This window comes from Nannospalax galili, unplaced genomic scaffold (genome assembly GCF_000622305.1).
Source record: "Nannospalax galili isolate Female #2095 unplaced genomic scaffold, S.galili_v1.0 scaffold32, whole genome shotgun sequence".
Taxonomy (NCBI): Eukaryota; Metazoa; Chordata; class Mammalia; order Rodentia; family Spalacidae; genus Nannospalax; species Nannospalax galili.
The window spans coordinates 4,314,875-4,341,261 of NW_008335297.1; the positions used below are offsets into that span (position 1 = coordinate 4,314,875).

General features: G+C 47.3%; 1 protein-coding gene across 1 annotated transcript in view; it reads left to right on the forward strand.

Annotated features, from left to right (window-relative positions):
- The window catches only part of Litaf (lipopolysaccharide induced TNF factor), a 33,826-nt gene extending 16,759 nt beyond the window's left edge, over nt 1–17,067 (forward strand). The window contains exons 2-4 of the mRNA XM_029562007.1: nt 8,925–9,191; nt 12,319–12,475; nt 15,487–17,067. Coding sequence (XP_029417867.1) covers nt 8,925–9,191; nt 12,319–12,475; nt 15,487–15,595 — 533 coding nt within the window. The 3' untranslated portion in view covers nt 15,596–17,067. The remainder of the gene's footprint in view (nt 1–8,924; nt 9,192–12,318; nt 12,476–15,486) is intronic.
- Nucleotides 17,068–26,387: the final 9,320 nt, after the last annotated feature.

A 26,387-nucleotide genomic window follows, 5' to 3' on the forward strand; every position in this document is an offset into this window, starting at 1 on the left:
TTAATTATTATTATTTTTTTTTTGGGCTTTTTGAGACAGGGTCTCCCTGTAGACCAGGCTGGCCTTGAACTCACAGATATCCTCTTGCCTCTGCCTCCCAAGTGCTGGGATTAAAGGCGTGCTCCACCACGCCTGGTTAAAAATACTTTAATATAGACTTAAGTACAAGGGTTAGGAGAAAGAAGGGTGCTCAGTGCTCAGAAGAGAGACATTCCTGAGAGTTTGGGTATGGAATTTTGTAAGAGTAACAGCAGGTGAAACTTACCACCCAGTGTGGGTGTGGGTACTTCAAGGGAGGGGCACCTTATTGATTGATCTCTTGCTTTGAAAGTCACTTAAAACTAACTCAGTTTTTTCTTTTGGGGAAGAGGGTGAGGCATGATCTTGTGTGTAGTGTGTGCATTTGTGTGTGTAAGCACACATAGGTATGGGTACACATGTGTGCATGTGTGTGTAGGCTGGAGGTTAACACTAGATGTCTTGCTTGATCTTATCTCTTTAGATATGGTCTCACTGAATCCTGAACAAACTGGCTGGCTAGACTGGCTAGCTAGCAAGTTCTGGGGAGCCACCTGTTTCTACCTCCTCAGCTCTAGGGTTAGACATGTGCCCCCGTGCCTAGATTCTGCTGTGGGTGCTGGGGATCTGAACTCATGTCTCATGCTTGCATGGCAAGGACTTTACAGACTGAACCAGCCCCTAGTTAGTGGTTTTTTTTTTTTTTTTTTTTTTGGTCTTTTTGAGACAGGGTCTCCCTGTAGCCCTAGCTGGCCTGGAACTCACAGACTGGCCTTGAACTTACAAAGATCTGCCTGCCTCTGCCTCCTGAGTATAGTTAGTGGTTTTTTAATTTAAATTTAAAAATTTTATGTGTATGTTTTGCCTGCATTGCATGTATGTAAGTACACTCCTGTGGTACAGTGCCCACAGAGGCCAGAGGAGGGCGTCGGATTTCTGGAACTGGAGTTACAGATCATTGTTAGCTACCATGTGGGTGCTGGGAACTCAATCTTTGTCTGCTACAAGAGTGCCCAGTGCTCTTAGCTGCTGAGCCATCTCTCCAGCACCCCTAGTTAGCATTTTTGAGGCAAGTCTCACTATGTAGCTCAGTCTGGCTTTTAACTCATGATCCTCCTGCCTTTAACCTCTCAAGTGCTAGAGTTATAGGTATGTACTAACATGCCTAGTAGAATTCACCGTTATTTAAAACCAGTAGTGATGCTTAGTAATACCTTCACAGTCTTGTGCAACCATCCCTTCTGTCTGGTTCAAGAACATTTCCTCATCTACAGAAGAGCCCCACTTCCCCCCATTGTCACCCCCCAATTTATGTCTATGAACTCCCTGGTTCTGGGTTCTTGGCATCAGTCAGACCACAGGGTCTGAAGCCTTTTGTGTCTGGACTCAAAACATTCTAGCATTCTAGTAGAATGCCTTTGAGGCTTATTACAGCCGTGGCTGGAGCCTGAGCCAGCTGGTGTCCTGGCAGCCTCTTGGCCTCTGGCAACCTCAGCCTTAGCTTTAAATTTGGGACCCAGGCAGAACTCAGTGGTGACAAGCCAGGCTGGTTCTGCCAAGGAAGGAGTGCCTGCTGCTCATACAACCCCAGAAGGTGATCTAAGGCTTGTGGGCTATGCTTCAAGTAACTGCTTCCCCTGAACTCAGAGAATTCCCAAGCAATTCAGGCTCAATTTTTCAGAAGCAAATTTGGCTAAACACCGGATGTCTCTCCATCCTGGCAGCTCGTTAATCTTAGTCCAGAACACTGAGGGGCTGCCAGGCCCAATAGTGTGGCCTTTGCCTTTTTTTTTTTTCTTTTTTTTTTTTTTTTTTGTCATCATTTTGAGACAGGGTCCCCCTTTAGCCCTAGCTGGCCTGGATGTAGACCAGGCTGGCCTTAAACTCACAGAGACCTCCCATGTGCTGGGATTAAAGGCGTGTGCCACCAACATCCAGTTGGCCTTTGCCTTTTCATACCAGGTTTGAAGCAAATGGAAAGGTACCATCCTGGTAGACTCTTGTGTCATAGCACCCCCCCCCATGCCCTTTCCCCCTCCGCTGAGCTGGACCCTGTTAGGGAAAAGGCAGATCATTTTCTTTTCTTCTTCTTCTTATTAATTATTATTATTATTGTTTTTTGAGACAGGGTCTCCCTGTAGTTCCAGCTGGCCTGAACGTTGAACTTGCTGTGTAGACCAGGCTGGCCTTGAACTCAGAGGTCTGACTGCCTCTCCCTCTGGAGTGCTGGGATTAAAGGCAAGTGCCCAGCAATGAAATTAGTTGGAATCTATATGAGGCAAGGATTTTAAAAATCATGTCTGGGTATGTAAAATTCTGATTTACCATATGCATAGGAAAATCCTTTACTAAAATTACATACCTGTGGGGCTGGAGAGATGGCTCAATAGGTGATGGTTGCATGAATCTTAGCTGTATTAAAATGCATAGACCTTGGGGCTGGAGAGATGGCTCAGTTGTTCTTGCAAAAGACTAGGGTTCGAATCCCAGCACCCACATGGCAGTTAACTGTAACTCCAGTTCCAGGGATCCGACAGCCTCTTCTGTCCTCTGTGGGCATTGCATGACACAGGTACACTTAACTCCATGCAGGCAATATACACATACACATAAAAATAATAAAATATTTTTAAAAAAATAGATACCTGTGTGTTAGGAAGGCAGAGGGTGGTGGCGCTTTGGGAGTTAGGCTTGGGCTAGCTGAGGTTTCTTTTCTGTTGAGTTTAGTGGTGACTTGTGCAGAGTGGGGCTGCTGCTGATGGTGTCTGGTTCTCTCAGGCTGAGAGGAATTTTGGCGAGGCCTAAAGAGCTCTGGAGTCTGAGAGATATTTGTTCAAGCCCCAGCCTTTCATCTTTTTACTTGTATGACTTTGGACAAGCAGCTTAACCTCTCTGAGCCCATTGTGTTAAATGGGATAATCACAATTCCTGTCTAAGTGGCTTCTAAAAGGGTGAATTACAGAACCTGTTAGGTATGGCTCACTTTGGTTTTTTATTTTATGGTGGTGGAAACAGGAATACCTGGGGCTCCCTCACTAGCCAATCTAGTTGATTGACCAGTGTTGATTCACTGAGAGACCCTGTCTCAAAAAATAAGTTGTAGAGCAACCAAGGAAGACACTCAGCACCAACCTTCTGGCCTTCATATGTACGTACACAGCTGCATGTGCATACACATGAGCACACTCAAAACAACAAGTGCCTAGTCAGGGTTTGAACACTCTACAAGCAGTCTCTGGACCCTCCTTCCTGGGTGAACACCCCCCACCCTCCAGTCAGTGGCAGAAACCCAGGACATACTTCTGAAGGAAGGGCTCCTGGCAGTGAAACCAAGGAGCATCTGGGCGGAGGTGGACTTCAGCCAGCCTGGCTGTGTTTGTCTCCAGGATCAGCAGGGTGAGCAGCCCCTGCCACCACAGGTGGGCTGTGGACCATCTTGGAAAAGCCCAGACTTGGTGGGAAGCAAATGGCCAGATAAAATCCCTAGATTCTGTCAGGGAAGGTTTGAGTGTATGGGACCATTGCATTTATGGCAGCAAGCAAAGTGGGGCTAGATTGCAGGAATAGTCAATGGGTAAGGGGCACACCATGCCTTCTCAAGAGGGTGCCAGTGGAATGACCATGGTGGGGTGTAAAAACAAATATTAAGATATTACAGTGGTGTGTGGCCCTCATGCAACTCTCCCCAGCAAAATCTTATTTCTGAGTTTTAATTTCTCTTGTTAGGCAGAAATTAAATTATATTTAAATTAATTGAGTTAAATATAATTTCATTATTCTCCCTAGGATGGAGCAGCTGTAATGAAAACAAGATTGAGAAGTCCTACAATGGAGGGGTGGGGGACTAGCGGTTCGTAGACACACTGTAGGCCAGATATGACCCCTCTGTATGTCTCTCTCCACAGTGTGTCTGTGTGTCTGTGTGTCTGTGTGTGTCTGTGTGTGTTTTAAGACATCTGGTCCTAAGCAAATCACTGAATCACTGAGGCTTGTATACAAGGGATGCTGAGATTTTAAGTGACAGATTGGGGATAGGAATGTGGGGTCCACTCTCACAGTGGGCCCAGACCCCAGTTCACCATCGGAAGTGCCTCTGCTTCCTTATCTACAGACACTGTGGCAGTTGGCTCCCTAACTCTTGGGCCCTGCTGCAGCATGGGAATACAGAGCCTGGGTTCAAAAGCAGTGAGAATTTTAGGATGGCTGCAGCTAGGGGCATTGCACTGCACTAGGCATGTCTCTTGGGGCCCTTCTGCAGGACCCTGACTTGTCTAGCTTGCTCTCTCTTTCTCTCTCTCTCTCTTTCTTTCTCTTTCTCTCTCCCTCTCTCTCCTTCTCTCTCCCTCTCTCTCCCTCTCTCTCCTTCTCCCTCCCTCTCCCCCTCCCTCCCTCCCTCTCCATCCCCCCTCCACACACCTGTGAAGCCAGCCTCTGTGCCCCATTTTCTACTAATAAAAAATAGATTTGTGGTGCATCTGTCCAAGTTTGGAACTAGCTAATGACAAAGGCATTCTGAGTGCTAGGCATGGGCAGAAGGTTAGGCTGGAATCTCCTTCAACAAGTTCTTTAGGATAGACAATTGAATGCCACTTACAAGATCCTAATGACAAAGTTAAACAAGGAAGGGAAGCATAATATATACTACTTTATTTCCCCCCAAAGCTCACAGTAACTGTGGCAACCCAACTCTGTGAGGATTACCTGACTTGACTAGTTTGGTGACCCACCCTACTGTCCAGTACCACAAAAAGATGTGACACCAGCCCACCCCACCCAAAGAAGCACACTTTGTGAGAACTAATGGAAAGGAGCCTGAGCTGCCCATTCCCTCTGAGTTCATGGCTTAATGTACAAGAAATAAAAGACCTAATATTTTCTTTTTTAAAAAAAGATGTGACAAGGCTGAACTTAATTTATCACTTATTCTCTGAGGAACAGGGTACCCATGCACCATGGCTTACTCTGTAGTGATCAGGGGACACCTTGTGAGAGTCAGTTTTCCATTTCTAGTACATGGGTCCTAAGAATTGAACTCAGATCGTCATGCTTGGTGGCAAGCACTTTTATCCAATAAGCCACCTCACTAGTCCTTACCGTTCTATTTCAGAATTATAAACATAGTTTATGTGGCTGTTTGATCTAAAAGCAGATTTCTGAGGAGGCCATGCTCATCTGCATTTTGAAAAAAGATTCGGTCTGACCATGAGAAGATAACACTCAGTGGGGGATGGAGGGGACTTTCCAGAACAAGAAATTGATCCCTTTCCTTGCCATAAAGGTCATGGGGAAAAAGCACCCACGCCTTAAACCTGTTGGTTAATTCTTTTATTTTTTTTATTTTTTATTTTTTTGGTCTTTTTGAGACAGAGTCTCTCTGTAGCCCCAGCTGTCCTGGAACTCACTATGTAGACCAGGCTGGCCTTGAACTCACAGAGATCTACCTGCCTCTACCTCCCGGGTGCCAGGATTAAAGGCGTGCGCCACCACGCCTGGCTAGTTCTTTTATTTTTGAGACAAGGTCTCCCTAGAGCCCCAGATATCCTAGAACTCATTATGTTGACCAGGCTGGCCTTGAACTCACAGAGATCTACCTGCCTCTGCTGGGATCAAAGGTGTGTGTGACCATGCCCAGCTATTGGTCAGGTCTTTTAAAATGCAGTAGGTCAGACATGTACAAACATAGTACATGCTCAGTAGTATACTCAGCAGTCTGGGAACTGAGGAGGAGAGATCAGGAGTTTGAAACCAACTTGGGCTCAGCTCAGCTGGTGGCCCCAGCACATTTTCACAACTAGATACCTGGACTTTCCTTCTGTTCCCCCCCACCCCCCACCCCGGGCTATTGAAGATCTGTTTGCCCCACAGTTTTCTGATCTTCTAAATTTTTTTTGCATGATTTAATTTTTAGAATAAATTGCAGAGGCAGGTCTGGGTCTATCTTTTCCTGAAACAGGAAGGGGCAGGGTGGCCTTGACGTCTGTCCCTCTGTCCCTTGGGTGTCCTTACTACTCGGCAGGGTTGTTCCCCTTGCTGGAAGTTTCCGCAAGCAGGATCTGTGGCAGGCACAGATGTGTTGGGGGCAGGGGTGCTTTGGGGCTTTCTGCCAGGGCACCAGCTGACTTTGGTGGATGAGCTGGACTGGTACCTCCTGTGGTCTTGCACCTTTCTGCATTTCTTTTCCTGTCAGAGGAAACCCAGTGTGCTCTAGACTGCTTTCAGGGTCCATATCATTTTTAACTGTGAAGCAGCTTTTACAGCAGGTGCCTGTGATCTTGTGAAACCCGCTTTTCTGCCCTCTTGGAGGACTTGAGCCTCCCTACCACCTACACACAGGAACCTCTGATTGGCTTCCCTTATAAACGTCCTGTTACATCTGTAAGGGTGACGAGTCCATGGCTCCCATTGCTCAGTAGCATGCTGGAAAGGGAACTGTGTAGATAATTTTCAGTTCTTTCATGACCACACTGAAAGGGAGCTGAAATTAACAGTGCAATTTACTTAATTCCATATATGTAACTAGGATCATCTGATCACATAACCAGTGTTAAATTATTGATGAGATGTTTTTCATTAATTTTGTTTACTATTTTTAAAATCTAAGCTGTATTTTACATTGCTCTCAGAGATTGGATGCTAAATTGAAAATATTTTGTGTGTGGGAGGTGAGGGAGTAGAACTTTGAAGAGTTGGTTCTCCTTCCATTGGGATGGAACTTGGGTTGTTTGTCTTGACAGCAAGCACCTCTACTCACCAGCCTGCTATCACGACATTTCTCAGCATTATTCTGCTAAGCTCACTTCCTGGAAATGCTCTTCTAACCTTCCAGAAACCTCCTCTGCTTGGATCCAGTTTCAAGGCAGAACTTCTTCCAAGGACTCTCCCCTTTCTCCACAGTCGGGCCCTTTTCTGTTTCCCACACATTCTGGAACTGGAGCCAACTGTAGGCAGAGGTGGCAGGCCTGTCCAGCCCCAGGACTGTGGCACACTGCCCTGGCTGCCCATGTCTCCTGAGACAGGCTTGAATGGTTCTTCTGAAGCAGCAGGGCAATCCTGCCTGGTTGGGCAAACAGTCACACAGAGGCCTGCCCTGTGTGTGCAGCTGCGGGGGGACTGGAGCACTAGCAGCAGGGAGGGTCACTGGATGTAATTCTAGGCAGTAGCAGCTCTGCCAGGGGCAGGAAGCCTTCCCTTTGCCTTCACCGAAGGCACTGTGTGCCTGGCTGCCCTTGGACTCAGCTTTCTAAATGAGAAGTTGCAGGATGGGGGTTATTTTTGGACTTTATCCCAGTCTGACTGCAAGAATAGAGATGTGGTATGCCATCACACCTGGTTTCTGTAGTTCTGGGCCACAAACCCTGGGCCCCATGCATACTAGGCAAGAGCGCTACTTACTGAGCCACAAAGAGGCAAACTCTTAGCTGGGCGTAGCGGCACAGGCCTTTAATCCTAACACTTGGGAGGCAGAGGCAGGCAGATCCTTTTGAGTTTGAGGCCAGCCTGGTTTACATAGTGAGTTCAGGGGCTACAAGGAGACCTTGTCTCAAAATGTCAAAAAAAAAAAAAAAGAGCCAAACTCTTTTTGAGAGCCTTGTTAATGTGATCCAGGTTGGCCTTGAACTTGCCTCTACCTCCCCAGTGCTTGCCCTGCACAGTTCACTAAAAAGAAAAAAGATCAAAATAGGGGCACAACTTTCAGTTGTATAAACTGAATTTTTGGTCTTTTTTTTTTTTTTTTTGAGACATGGTCTCCTTGTTAGCCCCAGCTCCCAGCTGGCCTGGAATTCATTTTGTAGATAGCAAAGATCCACCAGCCTCTGCTTCATGAGTGCTGGGATTAAAGGCATGTACCACCATGTCCGGCAAAAATTGAATTTTTATAAACTGGAAAAACCTTTGTAATTAGCCCCATGTGACCATGGAGAACAAGACCAGCCCACTAAAATCCTTCCTCCTGCCTCCTAGATTTTTCTCCTGCTCCTAGGATTCAGGTTCATTGTACTTGTTATTTTTATTTAAGTGTATACATGCATTGCCTGCATGTAGTTAAGTACGCTCCTGTCATGCAATGCCCACGGAGGTCAGAAGAAGCTGTAGGATCCCCTGGGACTTGAGTTATGGACAGTTGTTAGCTGCCATGTGGGTACTGGGATTCGAACCCGGATCTTCTACAAAAACAACTAGTGTTCTTAACTGCTGAGCCATCTCTCCAGCCCCGAGCGGGGGGGTTGAGGGTGGGGTGCCAACTTTTGCTTACATTCGGCCATAGTTTGTGGTTGACATTTAAATGTTCCTTGTCATTTCCGTCACTTGAAACAATTAGTGGAAACCACATTGGTTTAAAAAAGAAATGCTGGGTTTGGAGCATGTGACTGTCAGACATTGGCTGGAGGTCTTAGGAGAAGACTCCTCAAATATGACCCATTCCTCCCTTGGAGTGTTCTAGGGTTCACTCATTTCAGTCAGGCACAGTCCTTACTTTTTTTCTTTTTTTTTTTTTTTTCCTCCCTGATCTTTTTGAGACAGGGTTTCCCTGTAGCCCCAGCTGGCCTGGAACTCACTATGTAGACCAGGCTGGACTTCAACTCAGAGACTCTGCCTCCTGAGTGCTGGGATTAAAGGTGTGCCACCTTGCCCGGCTCACTTACTTTCTATCTGTACTTTGGGAAACTCTTGTGAAGGATTGGGGGAGTGAATGTCTTTCTTTATTTTATTTTATTTTATTTTTTGATCATGGTACTTTTGAGATAGGGTCTTATGTAGCCCAGGCCACCCTTGAACTCTCATTATATAGCCAAGGATGACCTTGAGGTTCTGACCCCTCCACACCCCCTTCTTGAATGCTGGGATCTTAAGTGTGCTCTAGATCAGGCAAGTTTCTTATGGGGTGTCTTCTCTTTTTGCTTTAGGAAAAATGTCGGTTCCAGGACCTTACCAGACGGCCGCAGGACCTTACCAGACGGCCGCAGGACCTTACCAGGGGGCCGCAGGACCTTCTGCAATGCCCACTGCACCCCCAACTTATGAAGAGACAGTGGGTGTCAACAATTACTACCCAACACCCCCAGCCCCTGTGCCTGGGCCAGCCACAGGGCTTATCACGGGCCCAGATGGGAAAGGCATGAATCCGCCTTCGTATTACACCCAGCCTGTGCCTGTCCCCAACGCCAACGCAAGTACGTATGTCCCCCAGGTAGCCCTTGAAACTGAGTCCTGTTTCTGGACTCTGGGAGGCATGTATATATACATCTAAGTGTCAGAGTGAAGTACAGAGCCATATGACTCCATTCCACCCTGATTTCTCATAGGATGCTTTGGATCTCCCATTGCTTAGGCCTGTGATTTTCCCATCATAAAACACATTGGGGCCAGCAAGATGACTTAGCAGGTAAAGTCTCTTGCCAGCAAATCTGAGTTTGCTCTCTGAGACTCACATGGTAGAAGAAGACTCCCAAAAGCTGTCCTTTCATTTCCACGTGCTGATGGATTCACACAGACACATACATGTAACAAAAACTTGTTAACAAAACAACCAACAAAACACACATAGGAAACTTTCCAAAGCTGCATCAGAGAACTTAGGAATGGGGTGGAAGCGGGCAAGGGACAGCGCCGAGTGACAAACAGGGTGGAAGCTCTCCACTTGTGTGTGTGTGTGTGTGTGTGTGTGTGTGTGTGTGTGTACACACTGTTTCCACACCTTAAGCCAGTGAGGACTGACAGAGAGAACCTCAGACTCAGACTGCCTGAGCATGAGCTTATACACTTTCCCCCTTTGTTCATTTTTGTTTGTCTGTGCATGTGAAGGTCAACCTCAGGTGTCACTTTCAGGAGCCATCCACCTTGCTATTCTAAACAGAATCTCTCACTGGCCTGAAATGGCCAAATAGGCTAAGCTGAACACCTGGTCGGCCCCAGGAGTCTCCCTATGTATGCCTCCCCAGGATTGGATTACAGGAACACACTATCATGCCTAGCTTTTATGTGGGTTCAGACTGATGTCCTCTTGCTTACACAGCAAGCACTTTGCCAACTGAACCATATCCACAGCCTGGTTTTTTGTTTGTGTGAAAGATGGAGTCTCAGTCTCAAATAGTTCAGACTGGCCTTGAGCTCACTGTGTGGTGGAAGATGACCATCCTGATACTCCCACCTCCATCTCCCAAGTACTGGAATTTTAGGTGTGTGACATCACACTGGGTTCTCTACCCTCCTTGTGCCTCAGTTTCCTGTCTGTGATGTCTCATTCAGTACTTGCCCTGTTAGTGGGTGGTTCTGATAAAATAAACTTCCCTATGTCGGGTACACAACCACCATTGAATAAAAGGAAATTGGTTATTGTGTTCAAATGCAACTTGAAGAGTGAGCTCTTAGCTGTAGCCCTTTGGCGTGGAACTCACTGTATAGATCAGGTTAGCTTTGAACTCTATTTTAATAAAGTATTTATTAATTGTATTTTCTTGTGTATGAGTGTATTGCCTGCAAATTTGTAAGCTCACCCCTGTTGTGCAGTGCTTGAGGTCAGAAGAGGGCATTGGATTCCATGAAACTGGAGTTACAGGCAGTTGTTAGCCACCATGTGGGTGTTGGGAATTGAACTTGGTTCCTCTGCAAGAGTAGCCAGTGCTCTTAACCACTGACCCATCTCTCCAGCCCCAGCTTTGAATGCTTAATCTTCCTCCCTCTAATTCTTGAATACTGGGGTTATAGGTGTATACCTCCACACTTGGCTCTGGTAACTGGTTTATTTGTGGTTATTTTGAGATGGAGATCCTATGGATTCAAGGTTAGCCTTGAATTTATTATGGCCATCCTCCTGCATCATGCTCCTGAGTGTGGGGATTGCTGGCATATGCTACCATGCCGAGCTTGACATAGTACTAATAATAGTCTTATTATTGTTTGATACAGCATCTCCTATAGCCCAGATTATCCTTCCCCTTTCACCTCCCAAATGCAGGGATTATAGCTGTGCACCACCAGGTCGGGTTTATGAGTTCCTGGGGACCAACCCAGGGCCTGTAGTACTTAACCTATGACTTCTATGGTATGCTTCAGTCTCACTCTTGTAGTTAATTACCCCTACACACACACATACACACACACACACACACACACACACACACAATTCTATATATAAATAGCATTCTAAGTACATAGCACTGGAGGGGTGAGCTAAAGGGTCTCAGGGTCTACATCCCCGGAGACCCCCTGACTGCTGTTAGTGTCCACATACATTGGTGTGACTGTCTCGTGTTCCTAGTATTTCATGTACATATTGTGTCCATCAACTCACTTTTGACTGTAGTCTCCCACAGCTTGGTTTCCTAGTTGATAAACTCCACACCATTATCATTCAGTGTCAGCCCATCTGGAAGCTGGGGGGTGGTAGCGAGTGTACACCTGGGGCTGAGGGAAGCACCATGCTGGGTCCTTGGGGCAACTGGGTCTAAACACATCACCTCCTGCTCTCTGGTTATCTTCTGTGACCCACCTTAGAGCCAGTTGGCAGAGCTGAAGAAACAGTTTGGGGATTTGCTGCTGACGTCATGAGTCAGACCTCTGGGCCTAGACCCAAGAAACTGCTTTTTGTAAGGGCCCCACAGGATACTTGATCTAGGAGAGAGCCAGGACCTGCCACTAGGGCACACAGTTTTTCTTCATTCCTCCGTGGAAATCTGCCACCATTTCCTCATCTTCCCTTTCTGTCAATTGTCTCTTCTTTTTTTGGCCTTTTTGGAACACACTGTATAGATCAGACTGGCCTTGAACCCACAGAGATCCACCTGCCTCTGCCTCCTGTGTGCCTGAATTAAAGGTGTGCACCACCTCCCCGCTCCTTCCATGTGTGTATGACAATATACATAATACTGAGGATGCAGAGGCAAGAGGACTGCCCTAAGTTCAGGGTCAGCCTGGTCTATATATAGGCTACATAGTGAGACCCTGTCTTACACCCTTCCCCCACCAAACTATACATACACACAGATACAGCACAACATAAAATCTGCTGCTTGCTATGGTGGTACATGCTTGTAATTCTAGAACTGAGGAGGCTAAGGCAGGAGGATCACAAATTTGAGGCTACATGGCAAGACTCAAAATCGTAAAAATATGAAAAAAATCAACTTTATTCATTTTTACTTTTTAATACATTTTACTTATTTTTTCCTTGAACTTACTTATCCCTTCATTCTTGGGATGAACACTACTTTTGCCTGGTGGGGGTGACACTGTTGTGTGCATGGGCACTCTAGTACTCATTGCGGCGTTGACACTGACCTTGTCTATCATCCGGATCAGTTGCCGTGCAAACTGTGTATGTGCAGCAGCCTGTCACCTTTTACGATCGCCCCGTCCAGATGTGCTGTCCTTCCTGCAGCAAGATGATCGTGACACAGCTGTCCTACAATGCCGGCGCCCTGACTTGGCTGTCCTGTGGGAGCCTGTGCCTGCTGGGGTAAGTACTCCCTCGGTTCCCAGAGGGTTCCCACTGTGGGTCAGTGGTATTCAGGGCTGCAGACTTGTGTCTGTTAGGGGCTCTCCTGTGCTCTGTAGTAATACATATGGGTGTGTGTTCGTGGGTGTTTTAGTGTGGAGGCCGGAGGCTTGCCTCGCCATTGTCTTGTTTGTTTTTAAAGATATTTCGTTGTTTTTATGTGTGCAGTGCCACCGAGGCCAGAAGATGGTATCAGATCCCCTGGAACTCGAGTTACTGACTGTTAGCTACCATGTGTATGTTGGGAACTGAACCTGGGTTTGCTGCAAGAGCAGTCAGTGCTCTTAACTGCTTGTTGTAAGCTTGCCAAGTAGGCTAGACTGACGGGGCAGTGAGTCAGAGAGCCTGTCTCTGCTATCTCAACCCTGGGATTACAAGTCTATGCCGTCATGCCTGCCTCTCCCCAATTTTCAGAATTACAGTTATTTGTTTGTTTGTTTGCACTCATGGACTGTTCTGGCTGAACATGGCCGAATAAAGAAATAAATATTGTGTGTAAATATAATGAATATATAAATGTAATGAAGAGTGAGAGTGTGTGTGTGTGTGTGTGTGTGTGTGTGTGTGTGTGTACACATGGAAAGAGGTCAGAGGACAACTTTCAGGAATTGGTTCTCTCCTCCCGCCATTTTTCTTTTCTTTTATGGTGCTGGGGCTTGACCTCAGGACTTCATCATGTTAAGTAAGTACTCTACCTCTGAATTATATCCCTAGCCTGTTAGAAGATATTGAAAGCTGGGCATGGTGGCATGCTCCTGTAATCCCAGTATGCAGGAGGTAAGGGCAGGAATATCACAGGTTGAGTGCGGCCTGGGCTACAGAGTGAGACTCTTATCTGAAAAACCAAGAAAGGGCTGGTAATAAGGGTGTTTGTCACCAAGCCTGACGACTCACACTCTATCCTTGGGATCCACATGGTGGAAGGAGAGAACTAATCCCTAAAAGTTGTCCTCTGACCGTCACCTGTGCACCATGACACATGTATCCTCTACACACACACAGTGGATGAATGAAATAAAATTAAAATTAAAAAACAGCTGGGCGTGGTGGCACATGCCTTTAAGCCCAGCACTTGGGAGGCAGAGGCAGGCGGATCTCTGAATTCAGGGCCAGTCTGGTCTACATAGTGAGTTCCAGGACAGCTGGGGCTACAGAGAGACCCTGTCTCAAAAAGACCAAAAAAACCCAAAACCAAATGTGGAGCAGCCCCTGGTCTCCTTTCTGGATGTTCACAGAGTCCCCTAGATAAGAACTCTGCTGGAAATCACTGGACTGTGTTTGGTCTTTTTGAGACAGGGTCTCCCTGTAACCCCAGCTGGCCTCTGCCTCTGCCTCCCGAGTGCTGGGATTAAAAGCGAGTGCCACCACACCCGGTTGAGATGTGAGTTTTTATTCTATGGGAGAAATCTGAGGAAAAGAAATTGATCCCTCTACCCCCTTGCATCTGTTCCACTGTGGTCTCTTGTATTCATTCCCTGCTAACCAGGCCTGCTACCCTATGCAGAAGGATCACACATTCAGGGCCTGCCTGGGCTATAGAACAAATCCAAACCAGCCTGGGCAACTGAGTGAGACACTGTCTCAGAATAAAAAGTAAAAAAGCCAGCTTCAGCCAGGTGTGGTGGTGTACACCTTTAATCTCAGCCCTTGGGAGGCAGAGGCAGGTAGATCTCTGAGTTCAAGTCCAGCCTGGTCTACATAGTGAGCTCCAGGTCAGTTGAGGCTACCAGGAGACCCTGTATCAAAAAGACCCAAAATCAAAGCCAGCCTCAGCTACACATGGAGTTTGAGGCTAGCCTGGGTTAAATGAGACCTTATTTCCAAATAAAAGTGAAACGAGGGCTGGGGGTATGGCAGAGTGCTGGAATGGTGACCTAGCTTGTATAAGGCGTGGTTTCATCATTAGCACATAAAAATGTCGAACATGTCCACCTAGCACTTGGAGGGCCAAGGCAGGAGAATGACAAGTTCAAGGCCAGCCTTAGCTACATAGTAAGATGCTGTCTCTAAAAGCACACAAACACCTGGGTGAGGTGGCCCAGACCTTTGTTCCCAGCATTCCTGGCAAGCAGATCTCTTGAGTTCTAGGCCAGCCTGGTCTGCATTGCAAGTTCCCAGGCCAGCCAGGGCTATATAGTGAGACCCTATCTCAAAAACAACAAAAATGTTGTCTTTGTTGTCTTTGGGTGTTTGTACTAAAACTCTTTTAGATTTGAAATTGGAGGTAGTGCAAACATGTGGGCCAGCCTCTGGTTTGCTGCCTTCCTTGAATGTGGCAGGGTGGGATTAGATGTCCTCATGGTAGACAGTTCTGTACTTCTGCCCTCCCCGACACCTGTAATCTTGGAGGTGGGCGCTGTTGAAGTTAACCTCAACCTCACAGACTTGAAGTGAGCCTAGCATCTGTTTTTGTAACTAACATGTTCCCAAGCTGGTTCTAAGGCTGTAGGAAGCTCTACTCTGTGCACACTGTGACTGCCTTTAGTGGTATCATCTGGGAAAACTTGACTTGGTGGCCATTAGAAGCAGCTTCTCTCTGAAAAGAGGTGTACAACTTTGCCCCCAGGCCAAATCCAGCCCACCCAAGGCTTAAGTTTCATTGGCACCCTGCCAACCCATTTGTTTAGGCTGTTTTCATGTTGTAAGGCGAGACTGAGTAGGCAGAACACAGGCCAAGGGCCCCCAAACATGTGGACCATATGGCTTACTTACATAAATGTTGTCAAACGGGATCTAAGATTAAAAAATTTTTTTTTAAAATATATCTCAAGTAGCCCAGGCTGGACTTGAATTTACTTGTAGCCAAGGATGTCCTCCTGCCTCTATCTCTCATGCTGGGATTACTCCTGATCCTCCTGCCTCCACCTCCCGAGTGCTAGAATTATAAGCAAGCATGTCTGGACCTGTTGTCCAGGACAGCATCCAGCCTCCTACAGTTGCTGACAGGTTCCCCTGTGTCTCTCTCCTCCCAGGTGCATTGCCGGCTGCTGCTTCATCCCATTCTGTGTGGATGCCCTGCAGGACGTGGACCACTACTGCCCCAACTGCAAAGCCCTCCTGGGCACCTACAAGCGCTTGTAGGACTTGGCCAGTTGTAGGGGAGATGTGTGTCCATCTCCATCCAGGAGATGCCCAGCCTGCCTGGAAGAGGCTTCTTGATCTCATCTGTCCAATGGCTCCATCTTAGTGTCTTCTTGGAGGGGGTGAACCGGCGCAAAAGTAACAAACCTCCGAATCCCAGAAATTGCTGCTTGGAGTCGTGCTCTGCACATACAGACATGGACCTTGGGGTTCCTGCCTACCCAAGTCATCCCAAGTAACTGTGATTGTTGCCCTATTTGCATATCCTCCGGTGATTTGCCACTGGCTGGCTCCTCTTCTTCAGTGGGCCTTTCTGGTGGTGTTTTCAAACTGAGAAGCCACCTTTTGCCTTATTTTTCAGACTGTTCTGGCTGAACATGGCCAAACCAGCCTTTAGCACCTGTGATCTTTTCCATCTGTCCCTACCCCTGATGACAGAGAGCTCGCCGTAAAGACGTTATGATTCTGTAATTGCAGACCTCTTCAGCACCCAGACTCACTTTAATTTCTTCAAGGTTTTAAAGTGCACAGAAGGGCTGCTAACATCCACCAGACACATCTGTGCTGTACAAAGTACACGATGACAGAAAAGTAGGGCTGGTTTAGTCCTGCCCGCCCTGCCCTCCCATGTCTCAGCACCACTCTGGAGGGATTTTTTTCTCCACTGGGTAATTGCTTCAGTTTCTGAGATCCTTTTGAATATTACTTGCAGGGAGATGCTTCTAGAACCATTTTCGTAAATCACAGCACATCCATCATTTTTCCATTTCCTAGTATGTTTTTATTTTGCTTTATTTTATTTTTTGAGATATGGTCTGGTTTTGTTTCCTTGGCTGGCCTGGATCTCTGGGTTCAAGTGCTCCTTCTGTCTTGGCCTCCTGCATAACTGGGACCCTGGATATGTACCACGAGGCATGGCTCTAGTTTTTGTTTTCTTTTTAATAGAAAAAGAAATAGGTGATGTATGTACATGTGTGATGTTTTGAAAAAGCTTCTTTATGTGGGACTCCAGTGCGTGAACAGAGGGCTAAGGAGATCCATTCGGGTGCATGCCATGGTGCTGAGAGCTTGGGTGATGGAACTGCCTCATGGAAGTCTGATCTTACTTCTCATGCACCAGTATGGACTCTACATCAGGAGACCTGATTGGAGGACACAGGCAGGCAGACAAGCTATAGTTTATAGGTTGAACACTGTGTCCAGTTTAAAATTGACACAGAACCCGGCCAGCTTTTTGGGAGGTCGTGTCTCCATTCTAAATCCCCATAGGGAACTGGGGCAAATAGTCTGTGATCAAACCCAGACCTTGAACAGAAGTCTGTATATGGTTGAAATATAGTCATAACCTTTGATGGAGCTATTTTTGCAGTTTGAAAAGTACTAGTCATCTATGCAGTGGATTATGGATACCACATGCTACTTTGGTGTCATCTACTTTCAAACAAATAAAAGTCTTCAGTTCACCCAGTGAACTTATCAGTTCATCTGCTGCAAAGAAAGGTCTTGCTCGTGTCTTTTTTTCTAGGCTTGCCCAAAGAGCTTTTAGTTATTCTATTATGGGAGAAAATCCTTCACGACCCACATCTCAGGTCTGCTGAAGATTCTGCCACAGCAAGATGACCGTTGCTAACGAATGGCAGTCCAAGGTTTGGCTGACCAGACCCCACAGGCGTCATCGATGGCAGCAAGCCACGGCTTTCAAGTTCTAAAAAGATGCCTAGAAGAAAGCTGTCCTCATTCATTCTCCCAACAAAACCTGCTTTGTTCATTGATTGGGGTGGCCATGGGGCGCTGGAAGAGGGGCATCCAAGCCAGGAATGGGTGTGCCACCCCCTTTTCTCCTCTGTGTGGTGACACAGCTTCCTCTGGAAAGTGGGGAAATCGTGTCAGCCCGTGGCTTCCATTGTCATTGAAGCACTCATTTATGTTCTTGTAATGTTGGTTGTGCTAGGGTTTTTTTGTTTTTTCATTTGGTCAAATTCAGGGCTCTGTATAGTTGAAAGTTTGGCTGGCATTGTGGTGTATCTTAAGCTGGTATTAATTATACATGCAAAGTCTTCCAAAAGAGGGCCACGTTTAAGGATTGTAAAATACATATTACATGGAGTTCAATGTCAGAGGAACATGTACTTTTGCAATTTGAGACTCTCCTGCCACTGTTTCTTGGAGACCTTGGATAGTCTTGTAAACACTATCAGATGAGGGCAGGGCTTTATCCTCAACTCCCGGGGCTCAAGGAAGAACGTCATTATCTTCAGAGAAGTAGCTGTGCATCTTATACAATGTGAGACTATCTGGGCACATGAGAAGGGTCCTGTGTCTGGTTAGCCAAAAGCTATTGCATGTGGGGCTGGGACTGCAGCTCTGGTAGAGAGCTTGCCTGGCATGGCTTCCAATCCATGGGAGTGTGGTGGTCCATGCTTGTAATCCTAGCACTCTGGAGTGGAGGATCAGGAATTCAAGGTTATCTTTAGTTATATACTGAGTTTAAGGTCAGCCTGGGCTAGAGATTTGTCTTAAGAGAAAATAGTGATTGTGGCTGGATGTAGTGGTACGTTTCTTTAATAACAGCACTTGGGAGGCAGAGACAGGTGGATCTATGAGTTGCAGGCAGCCAGCCTGGTCTACGTAATGAGACTCTAAACCTGGTCTCAAAAATGCAAACAAACAAAAAAACGTGTTTTTTTTTTTTTTTCTGGGCCAGCTGGCTTGCGGGTTTAAACTGCCTGCACTTCATGATGGTAATTTGCTGTCCAAGCAAATGAAGGAATTAGAAGTAGATCAGCCAGGGCTAAGCAGGAAACGGGAAGTTTTGGGATAGTTCTGTACCCTGCCTGGCCTGAACTGGGAGAAGCTCTTGCTTCTGCCTTCTAAATGCAGGATGAAAGGCTGGCACCACCACATCTGGCAAATGTCAGCAATTAAAATTTGCCTTTTGTTTTAGAGACAGGCCTGGTGAGCCCGAGGGTAGAGGAAAGACCAAATAAAGACCCGACATTAGGAATGATCACGGTTGTGGGGCAGTGTAGGAAGTGGTGCTGAGGGTGGGCTGGGGGGGGCACTTCAGGCTCCAAAATGACCTGCTGTTCTGACATTTTCTGCTGTTAGGGCTGTCTTGGTGCTTTGAAGCTGTGTGGGTAGATGGCATCTCTCCCAGTGCCATTTCCTTCCTTGTTCAGTCCCTCACGCTCATCCTTCCTCCCTGACCACTAAGGACTGAACCCACGTCAAGTATTACCTCTCCACTCTTGGTTTGGGTCTTAAACAAGGTCATGCTACACGGTTCAGACTGGCCTGGAACTTGAGATCTTCCTACCTTAACAAAAATCCCCCAGACTGGGACGAGAGGCATGCACTCCTGCCTTGTAGCAAGGAACTCTACAATGTAAAAGAGGGTACGTGGCAAGACTGCAAGTGCTGTCCTAAGCTGCAACTTGTAGGAAGGATGCTCACCCTGTGCCAAGTGGCTTCTCTAGGCCACCACCTGAGGGGTCACAAATGTGTGTGTGTCTGGCTGGGGTATCTCTATCTATGTTTTCCTGTGTGTGTATATGTAGAAGGGTTTTTTTTTTTGTTATAAACTGCTTCTAAACTGTTGGACAGTACACCTCTGAGCTCCAGGAGCTTGGATTGTGTGTGCATGGGTAAGGGTATCTGATAGTGACATGGCCCACATCGGTTTGGCTGCCTGTGGCCACTGGAACATAATAACAGCATTTCCTATGTCGTGAAGAGCCTTTCTTTGATTGACTTGGCTTCTCCTGTGTTGCTGTTCTGACTTCATGTCTTGTTTTATGTGCAGCCTGCCCTGTGCCTGACAGCCATGCTTAAGCCATGTATAGGCCTGGACCTAAGATGGGTCATGAACATGAGTGTCTGTGTGTGAGTATATGTTTGTGTGGTTAATATTTGTATGCATGTATATTTGTGTGTGTGACTGTATAAGTATGAGGATGTATATGTGAGTGTGCGTATATATGTATATTGGTGTTTAGGTGACTGTGTATATACGCTTATGTGTGAGTGTGTGTGTAGGGACAGAGCTGCCAATGCCAGAAGCCATCAGGTCAAGCCCCGAGGGCGGACGTTGATGGAACACGTCACTGACACATGTACCAAAGGTGTGCGTGTTCCTTGCTTTCCCTCCTTTCACCTTCCTAACATGGAGTCTAGGTTCTCTACCCATGGCCTTGCAAAGTAGGAAAGACATTGCTGGGCCCTGGCTGATGGGCCAGTTGCACACAGACTGAGGGGACCCTCACTCCACAGTGGCATGGCCTGGGACTGTAGACGTGCTTCCATTGTGTTCTTTTTGTAATCGGGAAAAATGTATGAAAATGATCAAGAATCCAGCTTGGGCAGATCCCACTGTATACCTAGAGTCCAGACGCTGCCTTGGCTATTTGCTTCTCTCTTTTGAGAGGGCATCATGTAGCCCAGGCTGGCCACAAACTTACTATGTGTTTATGTAGTCTTCATGCCTCACCTCCCTAGTGCTGGGATTACAGGCATGCACCGCCATGCCATGCTCAGTTTATGTGGTGCTGAGGATGGAACCCAAGGCTTCACACATGGTAGGCAAGTGCTCTACCAGCTGAACCACAGCCTGGAACAGTCTTAAAATAGACTTTTTTTTTTTTTTTTTTTTGCCAGTCTTTTTTGAGACAGGGTCTTTCTGTAGCCCCAGTTGGCCTGGTACTCACTATGTAGACCAGGCTGGCTTGATCTCACAGAGAGCCACCTGCCTCTGCCTCCTAGGAGTAAAGATGTGTGCCACCGTCCCTGGCAAAATACCTTTTAATACATTTTCATGGAGGAAGAGGTGCACAGAAATCCTAAGATGGCTTTGGTTGGCCTGCAGGTCCAGTGGGCCCAGGTGGGTGGCCTGGGTTTGGTATCTGATTTTGTTTCTTTGGAAGTGGGGGATGGAACCCAGGGCCTCACACATGCTAGACAAGCGCTCTGCCACCAAGCTATTCCCCAGGCCCTGGTGGTGAACTTCTATCTGGGTTATGATGGTATTCGCAGGACTTGGATCATGCTACAAGTGCTGACAGGTGTGTGCCACATTCTGGGCCCCGAGCAGTAAACGGGAGAGAAGGCCCTTTACTCTTGGGCCATTGAAACAATCTCATCAAGGGCCAGTGAGATGGCTCAGCACTTGCTGCTGAACCTGACGACATGAGTCCAACCCCTTGGAACTGAACGTGGAAGGAGAAAACTGACTCCTGAAATTGTCCTCTGATCTTCACAAGTTTGCCATGATATCACCCCCCCACCCCCACATAAGCGCACCAAATAATGTAATAAAACATTTTAAAAAGTGTCATTTTGTTTCACTCACAAATGCTTGCTGAAACAGCCTCAATCCCACTAATCTCTCTTCCAGATAGAAATGCAGCTCTCAGTGTCATTTACAAATAAAGCCAGAGGCCAGAGGTAGGTGTGGGGAATTGCAGGGCTGTTGCTCACAGCAGAGGTACTGTCAGGTCCAAATTCAGTCAGGGTTATTGAGCATACAGACTCCTGGACAGGCCCAGTCCAGACATGTGCATTTAGAGGCCAGGGAGGGAGCCAGGGACTTGCTTTTGATTCATTAGTAGTAGTCTGCAGTGCTGGGAATTAAAACACACATGCCAGGTAAACACACTCTACTGCTGAGCTGTATCCTACAGCCCTCTTTTAACTTTGTGTATACATGTGTGTGCACATGGGTGTGGGGGTGTGTGGAGGCCAGAGGACAACCTTGTGTTCCCTAGAACCATTCACCTTGTTTTTGTTTTTGTCTTTTTGAGACAGGGTCTCCTGTTGGCCTGGAACTCACTATGTAGATCAGGCTCACCTTGATCTCACAGAGATCTGTCTCTCCCTCTGGGATCAAAAGCATGTGTCACCAGACCTGGCTCACCTTGTTTTGTACTTTATGAGTGTTTTGCCTGCATGTATGTAAGTGCACCCATTCGTGCAATGCCTGAAGAGACCAAAAAAGGGTGTCATCCCCTGGAACTGGAATTAGGGATGGTTGTTCACCACCATGTGGGCACGGATCCTCTTCAAGAGCAGCCAGTGCTCTTAACCACTGAACCATTTCTCTAGCCCACATCTTGTTTTTGAGACTCTCTCGATGGGACCTGGGTCTTGGCGGCTCCAAGTTAGGCTGACCAGGCAGGGATTTCAGGAATCAGCCCATGCCTGCTCTCCCAGTGATGAGATTACAAAGCACACACACCTGCCATTTTATGTAGGCTCCAAGTCTCCCTGTCAGCAAGGCAAGCACTTTACCCACTGAGTCATCTCCCTAACTTTATTTCGAGACCCAGTCTCACTAAGTAGCTCAAGCTGGTCTTGGACTCTATTGAAGGCAGGACTTGAACTTGTGATCCTCCTTTATCAGCCTTCTCAGCAGCTGGGATGACAGACCTGTGCCACCAGACCTGGCAGGAACATATATTCAAAGGAACCCCCTGGGGGGTTCCTAAAGGCAGGTGAGCTTGAGAAACAGAGAAATGATTCACACAAGAGCAGGCCAATCAGGGGCTCTCCCCCTCAACACAACTGGCACCCTGCCTGGATCTGTCCATGTTGCTGGGGTGCCTGTGCACTGTAAGGGGTTTCGCAGCCTCCTTAGCCTCCACCCACTGATGTTACCAGCTGTTACAAATGTCTCCAGACATTGCTCAGTGCCCCCAGGAAACAAAGTCACCCCCTTCGAGAGCCACCGAGTGGAGCACAGGGATAAGCTGACACTTCCATGTTTCAGACTGGATGTCCCTGGCTGCCCAAGCTTGAGGCTAAACATATGGCAAGTCCCATAAAATGGAACTAAGTGTACCCTGTGGTGTGGACAAACCTCAAAAGCAGAGCTGCAGGGAGAGGCCAGAGGCCAGAAGCCACATACCTGTGATTCCACTGAAATGCATACAACAGGCTGGAGTGTAGAGTGCTTGCCCAACATGCACAAAGCCCTGGGTCCAAATCCCTAGCACCACAGGAACTGGACAATCAAAAGTTCAAGGTCATCCTCTGATACATAGCAAATCTGAGGTGTCTGGGCTACAGGAGACTCTGTTGAAGGAAAGGAAAGGGAAAGGAGGGGAGGGGAGGAAAAGGGGAAGGAGGGAAGGGGAAGGGAGGGAAGGAGGAAGGAAGGAAGACAGGCTCACACAACAGGCAAATCCAGAGGGGTAGAGGAAACAGCCAGGACTGGGAGGAGGGGAGTGGGGAGTAATGGCTTCAAGGAGATGGGTGTGCTTTAGCAGTAATAGAAATGTTTTGCTATATCTAGGAGGGGATAACTGCTCTGTAGTTCTATGCCCAAGTTTAGATCCCTATACTAAATATGCCAGCTCCTAGCATTTCCTGTCACAATTGGTACCGCAGGTGAAGTGTGAATACAATCTAAATCAAAATGGATTTTTAAATGAAGCGATAACTAGGGGCTCTGGAGTGTGCTGCTGCGGGGCCCTTCTTGGTCCTGGCAACAGGCTCATCCCCTGGGAAGCAGGATCAAGCTAGTGCCTGGAGATGAGCTGTGGTCACTTCAGATGTCCTGCAACTGGAGTACTTCTGTGTGGAAGATTCTAGTCCATGACAGCTGAGGCTGTAGCAAGTGGCTGGAGGGTCTCTGAGTAGCTAAGAAACAGAATTCTGTACCACAGTGACTCATATCTAGAATCCTAGTACTCAGGGAGCTGAGGCCAGAGGCACTGGGAAGGAGATGTTGGACAGGACTGTCCTCTGAGCCAGACAGATGCTATCTTCAGGAACTCAGCTGGGCCTGCTTACAAGGATCAGCACCCTTGAGCTTGTTGACTGTTGACATCCCCTCACGGAAGGAGGGGTGGTAGGGTCATGGGACCCTCACCTGAGCATCTAGCCACTCCTCCTAGCCTGGTGTATGCAATTCTGTCCTAATTGCATGTGGCTGGGGAGGGGCTAGAGCATGTAGGCTGGGGAGGATTGTGGGAGGGCGCTCCACCTGCACAGTCACTGGGGTGTCATCGTCCGTGCTGGGTACAGACCTTCCAGTGTGGTTGCTTTAACGTCATCCATGCCTCTGCCCCGACTCCTCACCTATCTCTGTGAGTAAGCCTAATAAACTCACTGGTTCCCCAGAGTGAACTTTGGTGGAATGAAACTTCAATTTGTCATTGGGACAGGAGGGAGGAAAGGAAGGGAGGGAAGGGATGAAGGGAGGAAAGGAGAAAGGGGAGGCAGGGAGGAGAGGCTGCTGGGAGGTGCAGCCTTGCAAACATGGAAAACATTCAGCCCTCACCAGAAGCTCCTCACAAGGTAAGAATACTTGGGGGTTTTTTAGCACCAGCTTTACATAGAAACATTTCACCCACTTAAAGTGTGCAATGTTTTTTGTCTTTGATTTTTGAGACTGGGTTTCATGTAGCTCAGTCTGGCTCTGAACTCCTGATTGTCCTCCTGCATTCCCCTCTCCCCCAGTCCCCCCCGAGCTGGAATGCTAGGCCTTCGTCTTAGTGATGCGATGAATTATCTTGAGTATAGTCACAGCCCTGTGCAGTGTAATCTATGTTGGGGTTTTTATCACCTCAGAAAGAAACTGAATCCTTGAGTCATTGCTTCATATCCTTCCCCGCTCCTATCGCCAATCTGCTTCCTGTTGCTATAGATTTGCACATTCTCTACATTTCACGTGAATGGTCACATGGCTCATGAGTTTTTTTTTTTTTTTTTTTTTTTGGTGTGGGTTTTCTTCATAACACAAGGCTCATGTATGCTGTAGTTTGAACATTGCTCCCCTCCTTTATCATGGCCATATAGCATTCCCTTGTGCAGTTGGGCCTGCATTCATTTGTTGATGATTATCTCCTATCTTTAACAAGCTTAGGGCTCTAGAAGGAATACTCAGTGTATTGACAGTTCAGAAAGAAATGAATAAGCACTTTCCATTTGTCAATAAAAGGACTGCTTGATGGCATTCCTATTGTTTTGTTTGGGTCTTTTTGAGAAAGGGTCTCCCTGTAAACCCAGCTGGCCTGGAACTCACTACGTAGATCAGTTTGGCCTTGAATTCACAGAGATCTGCCAGCCTCTGCCTCCCAAATGCTGGGACTAAAGGCTTGCAGCACCACATTTGGCTAGCATTGCTAATTTTTAAGATAGGATCTCATGTCACCCAGGCAGTCCTCAGATTTACTATGTAGCAGAGGATAATTCCCTGCCCATATGCTGGGATTGCAGGTGTATCCCACCATGCCAGGCTTATTCAGTGTTAGCAATGGAACCCAGAGCCTTGGGCAAGCTAGACAAGTGCTCTACCAACTGGGCTACACTCCAGCCCATGCTGTTCTAAAAGCCTCTTTAAAATTTTTATTTTATGTATATGAGTATTTTGCCTGCATGTAAGTGCACCCATGTTGTGTGATGGCCATGGAGGTCAGAAGAGGGTGTCGGATCCTCTAGAACTGGAGTTATGGTCGTTAGGCACCTTGCTATGAACTGAATCCCAGTCCTCTGCAAGAGCAGCCAGTGCTCCTAACTGCTGAGCCATCTCACCAGTCCCTAATATTCTTTTTTTTTTTAATTTATTTTTCATGTATGAGTATATTGCCTGCATGTATGTAAGTGCACCCATGTCGAGCAATGCCCACAGAAGTCAGAAGTGGGTGTCCCCTGGAACTGGAGTTACAGTTATTAGCCACTAGTGGGTGCTAGGAACTGAACCGCTAGTCCTGTACAAGAGCAGCCAGTGTTCTTAATTGCTGAGCCAGCTCTCTAGCCCCTAATATTCTTTTGAAAGCTCTTGTGTGGTTACTCTAGGTGGTAGCTTTTGCAAATGGAAAGGGTTGTAATTAACAAATCTACCAAGTGGGGTGTGGTGACCAACAACTCTAATTCCTGCACTTTGGAATCTGAGTCAGGAGGATCAGGATTTCAAGGCAAGCCTGGGCTATAGAGTGAATTTGAGGCCAGCCTAGGCTACATGAGATCCTGTCTCAAAACCAAAAGACTCTCCCCCAAAACAAGCTTTTAGGACTACAGAGTTGGGCTGTGCTGGGCATGGAAGTCCTTCCCCATGACCAGGGAGGGAGGGTGGGCTTCAGATCAAACCCATGTGTAGGCAGACCAAAGTGGTGCCAACAGCCTCTTACAGACCTAATGGGGTTGGAGGTTCCTCACAGCAACTTAAGCTCTTGTGCATAATCAACCACCTCAATGTTTTTCTGAGGCCTCTTATGGCCATACTGTTCACGGGAGTCCCTCCCTCATATAACTGTCTGGAACCTTTTGTTCAGGGTTCCTCAACACCAGGAAATGCAGCCTGCCCTCAGGGACCCATGGGGATAGAAAGAAGCAGTTACTGTCTGGCAACCACCTCTGTCACAGTGAGTGTCTCAGGCTTGACGCTTATCACCTGCCCGCTCCTCTTCTGGGCTGTGCTGGGGCAGCTCGCTATGCCCTCTCCTAGTCTGGCTGAGCTCTTGGTAGCAGCAGGAATAGGAACTTGACCTTTGATTGGGAAATGAAATCAGCTGGCAATCAGTAAGTGTGTAGGCCTGTGGGTACCAGGAGGGGGGACAGTCTGTCATCAAGGGTCACCCCAACATTCCAGTAAGGACAGTATGGCATACCTGCCCCCAACAGGTTCCATTCTGCTGCTGTTTGCTTTTGTAATTATTCTGTAAGGCAATGCTCAGAGTTAAGTTACTGATCCAGGTCCCAAGTGAGCCCTTCCTGGGTTGGTGGACTAGGATAGCAACCCTTAGACTTTTCCCCTTTTTTTTTGGCTGCATAATATTACACTGCATGGACATACTCT